This window comes from Mollisia scopiformis (genome assembly GCF_001500285.1).
Source record: "Mollisia scopiformis unplaced genomic scaffold LY89scaffold_23, whole genome shotgun sequence".
Classification (NCBI taxonomy): Eukaryota; Fungi; Ascomycota; class Leotiomycetes; order Helotiales; family Mollisiaceae; genus Mollisia; species Mollisia scopiformis.
Genome location: NW_017263603.1, coordinates 913,015 through 927,792, shown reverse-complemented (window position 1 = coordinate 927,792; position 14,778 = coordinate 913,015). Strand labels below are relative to the sequence as shown.

The window sequence follows — 14,778 nt, the reverse complement described above, 5'->3', positions numbered from 1 at the left end:
GGAAATTCGACGGGTTTCTGTGGTGCGGTGTCGGTGTCCAGTTTGCCACCATTGGCCAACTCGCTGGGCTGGCTGGCCGTCAGCTAACTTTCCCTCTCATGCACATGCGACCAAGTGGGAAAAGCGTCGTGTCTTCTCCTGTGTTCTGCATTCAAACGTGCATCATGCGCTTGACCGCTTCCAGCCAGGGCAGTCGTGATTGGCCTTGGCACTCTCGCTGGCGGGTTCTGAATGGCGTTGGCAGGCTTGGGCTGGCAATGGCATGCTATGCTCTGTGGAGAATACTGTACATGCTGGTGAGTTAAGAAATGCAAGTATGCATGCTTGCATGCAACCTCCATGCTGGCCACCTCCAAACTTGGCCCCGTCGCGCTCTGGAATGCTCTCTCTCTCTCGTACAAGACGCTGGCTGGCTTTACGCTACGCTAAAGCTAATCCTTCCTGACTTGGTTGGTTTTACTACCTATGTACTGTACTACGAGGACGACTATCGAGTGAGTGTAGTGCACTGCACCTCTGAACGGCGGACACGGGTTGCCGTATGATCTCTCGCTTCAACCAAGACCAGAACCAGACCAGAACCTTCTCCTTCGTTTTCCCAATGCTCCGATGACCGCTCCCCAAGAGATGAGAGAGCATCATCCCAACTTGATCTGGCAATTCGCAATCTTGCGAGGGCACCACGAGGCCACGGGAACACCACATCGCAGAAGTCACAGCGTCTTCCCTTCCATTCACGTCGTTCATTCTCTGTAGTTCCCTTCCATCGGCTCCTCCACATCATTCACTATCCAGTCAGCCCTCGACTCAGCCCTTTCGTTCTCTTATGCCTTCCACTCCCGCAGAATCCGCTGGAACAATGAAGACGATCGAATCCTGCTCCCCCAGAGTTCTGCCGCTCAATGACAGGGCGCCATGGTGCTGAGCGATGGCGACCGCCCTGGCATTCGTGGCCTCAAGCACACCTTTCATGCTCCAAATCAGTCTCAGCGGGGTCGTGTGATGACCAGGGCTTGGAGCTCTGAATCGTCCCAATGCAGCTTCGAACCACTTCCTTCTAGCTACCGTACGAAGCACGTTGGTCAACGAGCAACGATCTGTCGACATTCTTGAATGCCGAGTGATCATCTGCTACACAACGCAAGGGATTCGAAGCTTCATGAAGCTCCCAAGCTTCGACTCCCAGCACCAACCCTCGAAATGCCTCATTCGTGAGCTCATCCCTTGGAGAGAGCGCAAATGTCACCTCAGGTATCGCAATAATCAGCTCATAATGCTCCTGAAATCAAGAGGTCGGTACAGTGTATGCTCCTGCCGCCACGCTCGTGGGGTCCTCGGTCGACTCCGATGCTCCCATCGAAGAATGCATTTTAATTGACTTCATGACGACTGATTCTTGCCTTGATGAAACATCCTATCTGTCCTACCGCAGATCCCCCAGTCTTCTTCTCAAACGCTCTCGTCAATTTGATTGATTCTGTGATACCCATACCCGCCGCCTCCGCAATAGGAGCGTTCTTTCAGATCTCGATGCGGATTCTCCGGCCCAGCCCTCTTGATGCAACTGCGTTCCTTGGGATTCCTCCAGAAGTTTCTCCGTGGCTGCATCATCAGGATGAGGATTAGGATTATGATTTGATTAGTGGCCTCAGGTCTGGCCTCGAGAAACGTCGTGGGAAATGCCTAATTGTTCCTGGTGATCCTTCACGACGAATCATCTTTAGACGCCCTACACCTTCTCATCTATCTGGCGTTGCAGCATCGCGTCTCACTGGTTGCAGTGGTAATTGGCTTTCCAGCTCTCCAAACGTCTGACTCGCTTGGCACCGCCAGAAACACGAACCCTCGTTCGTTTCTCTCATCATGTAATCTAACTCTTGCTATGTTCTGCAGAAGAGCAGCGGTAGTCTTGCTTCAGCTTCGTATGATAATCGCGGTTCGACGTCCCTCACGCGTCGAGCTCCCCATTCCTATCCCATTTACCCTGGATCGTCCTGATAAGCTCAGAGCTTCATATTCGGCGGCTGTCGATCACCACCACCATCTATCTAATTATGGACCCCGGAAGCGGTGAGGGACGGCAGCTCGATATTCGTAGAAGTCATTCCACTCGAGCTTCACGAACAGCTTCAGCCCTGAAACTGGTTGTTGACGACCACACCCCACTTCTCCCGGTCATCGAAGATGTTGCATAATTGCAATGGCTATTGCTGACCGCTTGGGAGAAAACCCGCCGAGGACAAATATCAACAATGGTTGCAAGCATCCACCACGATAGCATCAGAGTTTCCGCGGTGAGAGTCTGCCGTCCATTAAGATACACAAGTTTGTTACCAACATTGAAGGTTGTACCGGCGTCTCGACGCACCCATGGCACCACCATTCCGAGGTTGGAGGAAAGGTACATGTCCTCCCCACCACGGAACCCAATGCAAGCTCCCGTTGGTGACACCTCAGTTGGTGAGCGGTGGCGTCTCAAGTTATTACACTGTTGACCATTTGCTTCGACTCTACGTGTACCGTGCATCACTTCACAGAACTCTGGAGGTTGTAGAAAGAAGTTCCAAAAGTAACCTTCCAAACGTGCCAACGCTTGACGTTCCAGCATACGAGGATAGGAGGCCACCAAGACGGATCGTGCAACACGGACTTCAGCATCATCGTCTCCACGTAACCAGACACACACACACAGAATTACACTTCTCACCCACATCTCACGTCGTCTCTTGCGCACAGGTGCTTCGTGCTTGTGCTTCCCGCTGGCAGCCTTTGGCGAGCGAGAGTTCGCATCATCTCTAACCCCACAATAGAGTTAAATCGGGCGTCTCTGATACAGTGACACGGCCTCCCTCACCCCACACAAACCAGCTGTCAGTTTCAAGAAACGACGTTCTGGGGGAGGGAGGTTAGAGCTGACGATAGGAGAAAACCCGCCGAAAAGTATCGTGAAGCTCACTCACTGAAGAGACGTGTGAAGCGGTGAGGGTGAAAACTCTGCTCTTGAAACTACTGCACCCGAGGCGTGATGGTGGTTGGTACTTGTAAGTTGTATCGATAATGGAGTACATATCGATAAGATGCAGATCTCCGAATCAACACGAAGCAGAAGCAGAACAGCGAAGGAGCCGGCGAGAGCCCAAACTAGAAATGCGTGTCCTGAAGCATCTCTCCATCTAGACGTCTGCCACAACACCATACAGACGCTTCAATACGGTTCCAGGAGTATTTGTTTGCCACCACCACATGCGGCAAGCAGTACAGTACAGTACAGTAGCTCAGCAAACGGGCAGACAGAGGCGATGCGAAGATTAACTCTGCCGTTCTCCACACGCCTCGCTGGCTGCAGGCCAACTGCAGTTCCGGAAGCTATACTCCGTCGGTACAATCGCTGTGGCCAGGCCTGGTCCACCGATAAGTCCCGTACCGTGGATATCGCGTCGAGAGAAACAAAATAATAAAAATCAAGATCAACGTGTCTCTCTCTCCTGTCCTGGACTCCCGCAGTGGGGCCGCAGCCTCGCTGTTCTTTTTCATGCCTCATGCAGATACTTACCAATGCAAGCAAGGCGAATCTCACACTGCATGAGATGAGAAAGTGGTCCTGGGGTGGATCCCGAGACCCAGATTCCGCTACATATCCTGAGAAATGTTGGTTGAAAATGTCCGACTCACCGCCATCACAATCTTAAAAAATAGACCGGTGAAGTTGTGAGGTCGAAAGTGGTACAGTAAAGTGTTTGAGTGAGGGTCCAGGCGTATCGGTTGCGAGATCCGACGTGAATTTTGCCGGAGCTTAATCTTTCTTCAACCACTGAGCAGACGCAGATCGAGAAACATGCAGCACGTTTAAACACGTTAGAAGGCGAGAGAGAGACAACCACCAGCCCAGCTTAAGCCCAACCCAGCTTAAGCCCAACCCAGCTTAAGCATCTCCACCACCAACAAAAAGAGGCATCTGCCTGCTGCAGGCAAATAGCAAGACACCACGGAAGCGAGCGAAAGCCCTCCTGCAGCTTACCTACCTACTACCTACCTACTGCAACGCTGCTGCACTGCACTGCACTGCACTGCACGCAAGGACCGAGTCGTGAACCCTTTGACTGGTCGAGATCCCGCTAACCGAAAGTTGATCTTTGCGACTGGCCAAATCTGAAAGACGCGAGAAAATTTCTTCGCTTCACCGCCATCTGGGGACCGAGGGCACTCTGAAAATCAATATTTGGGAAGAATTTTTTTTTTCTGTTGTCGTGCCTGGATTAACGCGCCGAAAGGATTCGAGGTGAGGATGGAGACACCATCTCTAGACGTCGAGGTCGTCCTACTGGATATCGGTAGGTTTCATCCTGGATCATTCATCTTCCCTTGCCTTGCCTTGCCTTACCCTTCAGAGGAAGGCTAGGTAGTTCTCCAAGAGCCCAAGAGCAATGAGGACGGGATCTATGTGCGGTCACGTGGAAGGACATCGTGCTGACTTCTGTTGTTGGTTCATGCAGAAGGAACTGTTTGTCCGATCTCCTTCGTCAAAGATGTCCTGGTAAGCAAGCAAGCAAGCAACTAGATTCATTTCACTGCATATCCCTTAGAACTACGTCTCAGCAGCCGAGTGGAAGAGACTTTGTCATGAGATCCTGCAAATGCGTGCTACGTCCATTCTTTCCCGCCAAAGAATCGCAGCCTCGAGGTCAAGTGGTCTAGAGTGGTATTCGGAACCATCCGAGCCTTACCCTTCTCCAACCGTTTGTCAGTGCCGTTGAGTTCTGCACATGCCGATGTACAGTATGTCTGCAGTCACAAACAGCAAGAAGAAAATACTGTCTCTGTTTGTGATGGATCGCCTGAAGATACACAAGTGTTGCCAAATCGATAATCAGCGCTCTTTTAGCCATTCGACTTGCCACCTCCAGCCACTCGGGCAACCATTTCGAGGATTCCGCGTGGGAGAGAGGCACAGTGTGTGTTGGTGATGTCTTTGCTGCATGTTTCCCATCATAGACATTGGGGGAAAGGACTGAGTGGCACGAGATTGGCAACCGCCAGCCACAGAACCGTGCCGTTGGTTGCTTCTTCTGCGGCCCAGGATAGGGATTTCTCCGTCGTGCTTTCTGAATGGACAATGCATCACGACACGAGACAGACATTGCGGGGGACCAATACCTTGCGCTGGGAATGCACATCTGATTCCTTCTCTCTTGCTTCGCGGCAAGAGCAATTTCCACATCTTCATTCGTTGACCACCACGAGACTCTATTCTTTGCTTCTTCTGGTCCCATTTCTGTCTCTCCACTCTCAAGTCCCTGTCCCTGCACACGCCATTACCCCGCAAAAGCAACCGCTCTCCATCATTGCTCAATCGCAACTTCACAGATCACGATCACGATCACAAACTAACCATCCCATCACCAGTTTCCCTACGCCCTCCAAGCCCTCGACGAGATCCTAGCCACCCAATGGACCTCCCCAACCTTCCTCCCCTACCGAGACGCCTTCCCCCCTGAACACCGCACCTCGCCCTCCGCCTTCCGCGCACACGTGCACGACCTCGTCGCGCGGGACGTCAAGATCGCCTACCTGAAGAACCTCCAAGGCTACCTTTGGATCCGGGGCTACGAGTCCGGCAAGATCAGATGCCCGCTGTTTCCTGACGTGTATCCGTCTTTCCAGAAGTGGCACGAAAAAGGAACCCCAATCGTGATTTACTCGTCGGGGTCGGTGGCGGCGCAGAAATTGCTGTTTCAGTACACGGGGGATGGCGATTTGAGAGGTTTGATAGAGGGGTGGTTTGATACGGTGAATGCGGGGATGAAGATGCAGAGGGAGAGTTATTTGACAATTGCTGGGACGAGGGGGGTGGAGGTGGGGAGGTGGTTGTTTTTGAGTGATAGGGTTGAGGAGGTGGGTGCTGCGAGGCAGGCGGGGATGCAGAGTTTTGTGGTTGTTAGGGAGGGGAACGCTGCATTGAGTGAGGAGGAGAAGAGGGGGCAGGTTTTGATTGGGAGTTTTGATCAGATTAGGATCAATGGTGTTTGATGGAGGTTTACTCTTATGGTCTTACCCCTCTAGGCCTGAAGAGCTTCAGTAGCTTTCCAGCGTTATTTCCAAGGACTAAGCGTAGCTTTTCTAGCTGTGAGCTGGCTGTCTAATCCGAGAAATAAAACTCCTGCAAAAAGAGAAAAGTGCACCATACTTCGGTGTCCCTTCTTTCTTGAGTTTTCTTGAGTTTTATCTTTGTTCGAGGTCTTTCTTTCATATATACGTAAACAAGTTCTTATATCAGGAAGTCTTCTCCGGCCAAGTGCTTCAACATATCAAAAGTCCTCTATCCGAGTTATCAAACTCACAACCAACTTTCGAAGCCCTCTTGCAAATCTATTTTCTCGACATTTCAATGCTACATTGTCTCCGACTTTAAATATCCATCTCCTCCCTCTTTCAAATTCTGCATCTTACTTCACCGAATATTCGTCTCGCTCTTTACAGCTATTTCACACAATTCAATTTCCTAGATATTCAGCTTCTTGCCCGACTTTAACTTTGACTTTAATACTCTAGCTATCGTTGGACAATTCAACCAAATGTACGAAATCCATTAGGAAATCCACCCTGCTCAATGTCCGTCCTCGTCTTTCAAGAGATTAAGCCACGCGAATTTCAGATACTCGGGAACACTTTCGTCCAATGCCTTTTCAAGTGTATTCCCTAAGCATCGTTCTTGACAAAGCAAAGGCAAGTTTCACCCATACATGACTCAGCTTCTACAATGAAGTGGCCAGTGTCTGGTTTCGAGAAGCTTTGAGGATGGAGACCGTGAATTTGTTTGGTGTTAAGTTCTGACGCTTCGATCCATACTATCGTGGAAGCGGAAATTTACTTCCTTTTGTTTTGGAATATGATTTTATATTCGGCAATGCCGAAGTTGAGTTCGAGCAGACGTGGATGGGGAGAGGGTCGAAGAGAAGGAAACTCTGGAGCTGCGGTATAGCCTTTATCAAGAAGAAGGTGCCCGAACTTGTTGTTCATGGAAAGTAGCTCAATGTTAGGATTACTAGTTTTCGGAGAAGGAGAGCTGATTTGAGAAGGGATGTAGATAGTAAGAGTCATGGCCTGAAGCAGTGGGTTTATACTCAACTTGCCGTCTTGGATATTACCACCTGAAAATTTAGCAAGTGTCTCTGCGGAGCAAATTATACCTGTCCATCCATACTGTTTCTATATCTGATCAGAAACATTCAAGATCCATAGTAAACGTCTCGACCGTGGTTTGAAGTTCAGCGGAACAATGAACTTCCAACAAAATAAGTGATCATGAATATATTGTTCTCCATGTCAAGAGTAGAGGACACAGATTGAGAGGCTTTACGTACAGTTGATAGCGAGGGACACTGACGGGTAAACTTGAGTACGGCTGAATTATCGAAACCAACCAAGCTCCGATTCTCATTGCTTGAGTGATGGCCCATTGTTGTCTTTTTTCATACTCCTGTCTTGTCTGTCCGTCTCTTCATGCTTTCGCTTGTTCGAAACAGCTCAGACTAGGTTCTGAAAATAGAATGTGGGGAGATTTGTCGAAGAATCTTGCTGTTGACTCTGGAGGCGTTTCGTTGTCTGATGGAATTCCACACATTCAACTATTGTTTTGATATTAGCGAAGCGTCGGACATTGAACCCGATTTTTGTATTTAGGTAAGTATTTTGAGAATCGTAATCTTGGGGGGCGGGGAAGGAATGCTCTTTGTTGCTTCCATTGCTGTATCGACTTTTCTGAGTCTACAACTATAGTCGAAAATATGCTCGTTCATGGACTCGGAAAACCTAAGACTCGAAATCCGGAACTTGACAAAATACTAAGAAAAGCTGAATGTTCGGTTTAGAGTTATGCATTCTAATAATTTTACTTCGATTCATGTCCAAATGCTAGTGAACTAGTTCCAACTTCGCATCACTCATAAGTACAGAAGTTCCTGAGGAACTGACAGAGTCTGAGGGTCTGGTTTGAAACCCGACATAATAGCGACCATAAAAACTCTATCTAGGACAGACTCTTTCATTATTCTTTCTCTCCCACTCTGCACTGATTCTTTCAAGTTCAAGTTCATGCCATGCTCGAATAGTTTGACGAGGCAGAGGACAATCAAGTTCTACTATGCGAGATAAAATTGATAAGTAAAGTCGAGCAAAACGAGTAATTGAGTCGCCCCGAGAACAGACATCATGCCATTCCGAAAGTGAAAGACTGGGCAGTGAATCACTTTCATGCCATACTAGATCGAGCTTGAGCCAAAGCCAAAGCCAGAGCTAGGCACCGACTTACCGGCAATGTCTGTTCTGAGACCGCACTTAGTAGTCAAACATCGGTTCGGACATCGACATATCTTTGGTGCATCTTGATGATAACATCGGGCCCTAAAAGGGCTGTTGTGAAGATAGTTGCTTCGGCATTTGGGGACCTGGACACCGTGGGAAAGTGGACAGAAGTAGCCGAGTACTAGATATATAATTAACTTGTAGGAAACTTCAACTGTCTTTAACGTATCCGACAATGACCTCCATACAGCGAGTAGAAGAGCGGTGTTAAGGTCGATACGCCACCAAGGAGAAACGCAAGGGGAGGAATTGCACTGATGGAGATTTCACTGCAAAGTCTCATTACCAAGCACAAAATCGCTATGCAACTCAATATACAGACATGCAACCCAATGCAAGCTTCGCTCCAATGCAACAAGTACAACCAGCCAAAACATGATCCCAACCAATTTCGGTCTGAAGCTATTATCCACAACCTCCAAATGCTTACTCCGCACCAATCATACTTTTCGGTAAGAAAGCCCAGACAGTCCCTACAATAGCCAACACCGAAGAAATAGCAATCAAAAAGTAGCAGAAAATTCGCTCTCTGACGCTGACCTCCTTTCCAAAGATCTTCAAATAGAACATCAATGGCAGTATAACACAAATGGTAAAACAGAGTGTGCTCCCCATAAACGCCATAATGCTATCAAACGCCGGGAAAACGATGCTAATAATGACAAACACGATAACAACAATAACCCTGATCGCTACTTTCAAGATGCCTCTGGTATAGCTAGGCAGACCAGTAAGTGCTGGAGAGTCAGAGATAGAGACTGGGTCGAGACCGGAGAATACCTCAATCGTGGAGACTATAGGGCGGGCATTGAGGGGAACCTTGGTGAGAGGGATGATGGCGATAAAGATACTCATCAGGATGGAAAGAGCTCGTGGATAGCTGGAAGTGTCGATAATGTTTGCAGTGATCTCATTCATTACCCCTTCACCGAACATTAAGATGCCCGCCACAGCAGTAGCGCAGTCGAGGAGATACTACCAGACTGTCAGACGTATCAATGACGAATTATATGAGCCTGAACTTACAGTAAACGTAAAAGTAATCTTGACCGCTTTCTTAAACTTATACGGATGTCTCATGTCTCGGTAGATATTAGGGAACACTGAGTGACCGCCCCATGGTGACATCAGGAGCCCAAAAGAGAGAGGCAGGGTGAGCCAGTTGTTTGGAAAGAGGTAGGTCTCTGCTGGCTCACGTAAGGAACCCGGCGTATGAGGCTTGATGAACCCGTCCACGAAAACAATAAGAACAACTATTCGTAAGTCAGTTGGGTCCACCATTATCACAAAGACAAGATGTAATGTCTTTGACCTCGAAGTCTGTCGGAGGAACAGACCTCGAGTTCAAATCAGATATTCCACCATGGAAAAACAATTGGAACTTGACTTACTGCTAAAACATGAGAATATCCCAATGACACTGCTAAAGCTGAGCAGTCGCAAAGGCGCAAAATTCAGGGGTATCAACAAAATGCCACACAAAATCTTCCACTGAATTACACCAACTCCAGGTATTAACAAATCCAACGTATCGGCGAAGAGAACCACCAAAGCAACACATGCTGCCAAGAGCTCCAATGTGAAAAGGACACTGGTGGCAATGCGAGCTTTCTGGCCATAAGAAACGTAGGCCAGATCAGCAAAGGTAATGAGCCCAGCGTCACAATCCATACATTTCGCTAGCAGTTTTGCAGTGTAGGCTGTGACAATAGCTGAGAGAAGCAGGAAAACCATGCCACAAATCCAGCCAGAGTACTTGAGACCCATGGGAAGACTGAGAAGTCCAACTCCAATCAGAACGTTGGTAGAGTTGAACACAGTCTGTGGAAGCGTAGACTGCCCAGCCACAACGAGAACAACTTTCCCACCTTGCTCAACTTCTTTCACAAGCAGAGGTTCCCGGTCTCCTTCGGCTCGGTTTGCTTGTTGCTGTCTCCATAACTGCCCAGCATGAACCATCGATGATTCATTCAATGAGGATCGTAGCGTCCCGTAAGAACCTGTTCCATCATAGCTTCCTGCTAAAGGCGTTGCTAGGTGAGGAGCAATGGCAAAAATGGACTGTGCTCTGACACTACCAATGTTGCTGCCTCTAACACTGCCCTGCATGCTTCCAAATTCAGCACCTAAACGTCGGCCTTCTGACTCTCTGTGGTCTAATGGCCGAGGAGTGTTGGGATCTAGCTCCGAGTCGTCATCCACCGCAACTTCAGGACTGTCGTTCGCCTCGAGATGTGCTCTGAGCAAAGACGTTCTGGGCATGTGTCCATACTCTGATCTGCCATATTGAATAGTTCCTTCTTCGTCTCGATCTTGATCGTCTTGGAGTATGAAGGAAGGTCGATGCGGGGTGAGGAGGTCAAAAGCTGCAGCTCGAGTCCAGCTTCTGGCAAAGTTTTCGATACTATTGACACCTCCAATTTGTGCGATAGAATTCAGATGAAGACCGATAGAAGATCTGCACCAAGTATTAGCATTATATCATGCCACAAAAGTAATGTGAAGCTACCTCCGTCTTCGCAACTCTCCGTGTTGGTCGCTTTCCGATCGTTCTCCTGGTGCATCCAAAAGTGCCGAAGAAGCTGAAGGAGACCCAACTGTTTGCTCATCGAATCTTATACTTCGACCACCAGCAGAGCTCACAGAACCTCTGTGAGACCCCGACGTCCCATATTGATACTCGTCCCACGTCTTTGGTATCCGACTCATGATGGCGGCCTTGATGATGTAATTAACAGGAACGCTGTTGTTTTAAAAATGTACAAGTAAATGTATTTATTAAGAGAAGTTCTCCATGATGGGAAAAACGAGGGACAAGAAGAAAAGCTTGAAAAGACCTTGTGACAAGATTATGGCGGATTATGCACCATGGGGGAAGGTCTCTTATCAAGAAAGTATGTTTCTGGAGTGCGCGCTATCTATTGGTCAATGACCTTTTTTCAGCCACGAAAACCCTTGCCGTCAATCGCTGGAAGACGGAAGCCGACTCATGCACAGCATGCTGAGGGGTTCGGATCATCCGATGTTTAAATTTCGCATGCGGAAATAGACCTGTACTACTTTGTATTTCCATTGCAACTGCATTGTGCACGCTCTTTCCGAAATCTTGAAGTTTGCCGTCACCTCAAATGACAGCTCCGTAGCCTGGACTGGATCGACACTGAAATTTCAAGGTGGGGCGCATCCTGGTGATGGTGTAAGTGAACCGATGTCAGCCGTCCACCACCAACCAATTCTCCACCTATTATTGATATATACTCCGTGAAATTCTCAAATTGGCTATCCGTCCTAAGACAAATAAAAAGATGGGGCTAGAAAACCGAACAAATCGAGTATTCTCTCACTGCTAAAAGATCATGTTCTGGAACAAGGTCACAGATTCCACAATAGCATGTCACATGCCTTCTGAACCATCATCAATGGATGAAGGCAGTGTTCATCCTTAGAGCTTGGCCAACCAAGTCACCCTCTGTAAACAGACAAATTACCCTCTCAGCACTTGATCGGGTACCTTACATACATCCGTTCTGCTTCATCTGTTTTCCTGGACGCCAACCACACCTTAGTGGTGTGAAGTCTCGACACTAGTTACCAGTCTTGAATCTTCATTTAAGAACAATTGAAAAATTATTCCTTGCCTTTCCGGCACGAAGTTCCTCCTTCTTGAAGACTGTGCTCTGCTTGACCTTGCCCGCATCCAGCCTCCACAGGTAGTAGACCAGTTTATTCGATAGTTTCTTCTTAGTCTGTGCATACCCAAGACTGGACATGATGGACTCCAACTTAGTCTCATCCATGTATCTTGAGTTGGTGACACACGATGCCGGAAGAACAAGAAAGAGGCTTGGGAACCAGTTCTGTAAATCTTGGGACGTTTGTCGACTTCTCAAGAATTCCAAGGTCCGAAGGAGCATCTTGCCTCTACCTAGAGGGTCGGGTACGTAGTTGAGGACCAAGGACAAACTGATTATGTCAAATTGCTCGTCCACATCTCGTGGAAGGGGTCTTTCCATGAAATCCTCCTGTGTGATCCCTTCAGCTTGACTATTCAGGTCGATTCTTTCCACGTCAAATAAACGGCTCTTTGAGCAAGCGTTGGTGACACTCAAAGCTCCAACCTCCAGCATTCGAATCGGTCGGCCATCCTTCACGCGTTCTTTCAAGACTGATACCACAGGCTCAAGCCAGTCCATCAACAACTTCGAGCTGTCACCACCTCTCTCATTGTTTTGGCCTATGAGACTCGCTCGTTGGTAACCTTCAATGCCCCCTTGCTCATCAATTCTCTTCAAAAGAAGTGCAGCTTTCGCATCATCACCATCAGCTAAAGCTTTTGCTCTTTGTTTTTCGAGGGTATGGTGCGTCCGGATTAGAGTCCTGGTTTTCGTCCTAGAAATGGTTCGTACGGGCTTGGCGGTAGGAGGACGTCCATGGGAGAGTGACTTCAGCTTTGCTTTCTTTTTGGCTGTGGCCATCTTCGAAAGCTTGAAGACATGTTGCAAATTACATGTATGAAACTGAAGTTGAAGGTCGAGCTTGAGCATTTTGGGTGAATTTGAATTGACCCACTTTACTATCACGTGTCGCGGAAGAACCTCTCGCCGTTCGCACACAAGTCCAAAATTTGAATTTCTCACGACGAACTTTCTACAAGCCATTCCGCCATTACGACTAGGACGACAACTGCCTTCACGATGCCTCCCAAGGACACAAAGAAAGGTATAGTCTCCTTTCTGAATCATTGAATGCTACGCCATTATTCTTTCGACCCTTCGCGATCTTGCTTCGAACTTTTCGCACTCCGAAATGGTGAAGCAACGAGTTGAAAGAGGGGAGGATGCGCACAGCAGTAGCAGATATTGCGAGTTCTTCAAGAGCGATTGCTGATGCGTAAGTTATACAGGTGCTGCCAGCAAAGGCAAAGGCAACAAGCAAGCCAGCGCTGCTGCTAAGGCTGCGTTGAAGGGCGTAAGTTCTCATGATCTGGTACTCTGATTGTCAATGCTAACACTGTGACAGGGTCACTCCCACAAGGTCCGTAAGGTCCGTCTGTCGACTACCTTCCACCGACCGAAGACCCTTCAACTCTCCCGTACACCAAAGTACCCACGCAAGTCGATCCCTCACACTCCTCGTCTCGATGAGCACAAGGTCATTATCCACCCTCTCAACACCGAGAGTGCCATGAAGAAGATTGAGGAGAACAACACCCTTGTCTTCATTGTTGACATCAAGGCCAACAAGAGACAAATCAAGGAGGCTCTTAAGAAGCTTTACGACATCGACACCATCAAGATCAACACCCTTGTCCGGTACGTTCAATTCTTCATTCGCCTCGGAGCACATTGCTAACGTGAAATGATAGACCTGATGGATCAAAGAAGGCCTTCGCTCGCCTCACCGCTGACGTCGATGCTCTCGATATTGCTGCCACCAGGCTCGCCATCGTCTAAATTTGTGGTTCTGACTTTGATTGGACTGGAGGGAAGGATTACGATGCGGTTATGGGTTTCATCGGTCATCAGTAGATATCGTGGTTACGATTCTAGCGGTTGCAACTTGCATTAAGCCGGCGTCAACGAGATACATACCAATCGATTCGCACGCAAAAGTGCTTTGAATCCCACCTCAATTGTCTTTGTGCTATTGAACAGACTTTCATTATACCTCGTGTCTGTCGAGGTGTCTATGCTCGTCGTAAGAGTGAAGTCCATCTTTGACCGCCCATATCGACACACAATGTTCCTTCAATCCTGTGATGCCCTAGTCATACAATGCTTCCGTCCATGTCTCCATGTCCAATCCTTGCCGAAGCTTCCTGGTATTTTCCCTCCGTATCCTATTCCCCTACTGCGAGTTTCTCATCGAATCCAAGTGCTTAATCACAAGTAGGTTTGCATCAAGAAAACGGTCCACGCAGTTCTGTGCACATGCCTCCTCGTTCTTCTCCAACTTTCCACTTCGAATCGTGCCCGTAACGCATTTTCGCCAGCAAACGTCCGTCAGAGAATGGACAGCTATAAATTTCCAATGTCAGCAAAGCTTGGAGAACATTACTTGATAGTAGGGCGGCGCAGAAGGGTGAATATGCAGAAACCACTGAGCAACATTGAAGACAGATTTATACTGACTTTGCTGTATTCTCGCCTTCTGGCTCTCATTCACAACGAATTGCTGCAACTCCTGCTTGTCCTTTGGCGAAAGCTTCGACAGATCTAGATTCTGGTCGAGAGACGAGCTTGGAGAATCCATTTTACTTGAGTGTGTCTGGAGTGTGTGGAAAGGCGTTGATTGAGCTCTGGTGTATCTGTTTTGAGCGTGTTGAGCTCCAAAGAATTTTTGGGGCTGGAGATCATGACGCTGATGCGGGTACACGTGACTGGACAGGGGTATCGGATGTCGATGGATATTCGGATT

General features: G+C 48.3%; 6 protein-coding genes across 6 annotated transcripts; 2 read left to right on the top strand and 4 right to left on the bottom strand.

The window, feature by feature from the left end:
• Window positions 1–2,101: 2,101 nt before the first annotated feature.
• On the bottom strand, window positions 2,102–3,068 carry LY89DRAFT_674328 (uncharacterized protein; the record flags this gene model as incomplete). The annotated part of the gene is made up of 2 exons (XM_018213433.1): window positions 2,102–2,767; window positions 2,961–3,068. The coding sequence occupies 2 exons, from the start codon at window positions 3,066–3,068 to the stop codon at window positions 2,102–2,104; spliced, it is 774 nt and encodes a 257-aa protein (XP_018066121.1).
• A 1,073-nt stretch (window positions 3,069–4,141) lies between these two features.
• On the top strand, window positions 4,142–6,179 carry LY89DRAFT_688935 (enolase-phosphatase E1). Its single transcript, XM_018215810.1, has 3 exons — window positions 4,142–4,331; window positions 4,494–4,534; window positions 5,404–6,179. Exons 1-3 carry the CDS (start codon window positions 4,286–4,288, stop codon window positions 6,025–6,027), a joined length of 711 nt encoding a protein of 236 aa, XP_018066120.1. The 5' UTR covers window positions 4,142–4,285; the 3' UTR covers window positions 6,028–6,179.
• A 2,608-nt stretch (window positions 6,180–8,787) lies between these two features.
• Window positions 8,788–11,070, bottom strand: LY89DRAFT_594431 (transmembrane amino acid transporter; the record flags this gene model as incomplete). The annotated part of the gene is made up of 4 exons (XM_018209802.1): window positions 8,788–9,336; window positions 9,388–9,614; window positions 9,753–10,819; window positions 10,871–11,070. 4 exons carry the CDS (start codon window positions 11,068–11,070, stop codon window positions 8,788–8,790), a joined length of 2,043 nt encoding a protein of 680 aa, XP_018066119.1.
• Window positions 11,071–11,502: 432 nt separating this feature from the next.
• Window positions 11,503–12,871, bottom strand: LY89DRAFT_654544 (uncharacterized protein). Its single transcript, XM_018212306.1, has one exon. It carries the CDS (start codon window positions 12,834–12,836, stop codon window positions 11,967–11,969), a length of 870 nt encoding a protein of 289 aa, XP_018066118.1. The 5' UTR covers window positions 12,837–12,871; the 3' UTR covers window positions 11,503–11,966.
• Window positions 12,872–12,997: 126 nt separating this feature from the next.
• On the top strand, window positions 12,998–13,988 carry LY89DRAFT_688932 (uncharacterized protein). Its single transcript, XM_018215809.1, has 4 exons — window positions 12,998–13,080; window positions 13,265–13,329; window positions 13,381–13,673; window positions 13,727–13,988. The coding sequence occupies exons 1-4, from the start codon at window positions 13,056–13,058 to the stop codon at window positions 13,812–13,814; spliced, it is 471 nt and encodes a 156-aa protein (XP_018066117.1). The 5' UTR covers window positions 12,998–13,055; the 3' UTR covers window positions 13,815–13,988.
• On the bottom strand, window positions 13,975–14,693 carry LY89DRAFT_654537 (uncharacterized protein). The gene is made up of 2 exons (XM_018212305.1): window positions 14,493–14,693; window positions 13,975–14,378 (listed from the first exon to the last, which is right to left on the bottom strand). Exons 1-2 carry the CDS (start codon window positions 14,611–14,613, stop codon window positions 14,209–14,211), a joined length of 291 nt encoding a protein of 96 aa, XP_018066116.1. The 5' UTR covers window positions 14,614–14,693; the 3' UTR covers window positions 13,975–14,208.
• Window positions 14,694–14,778: the final 85 nt, after the last annotated feature.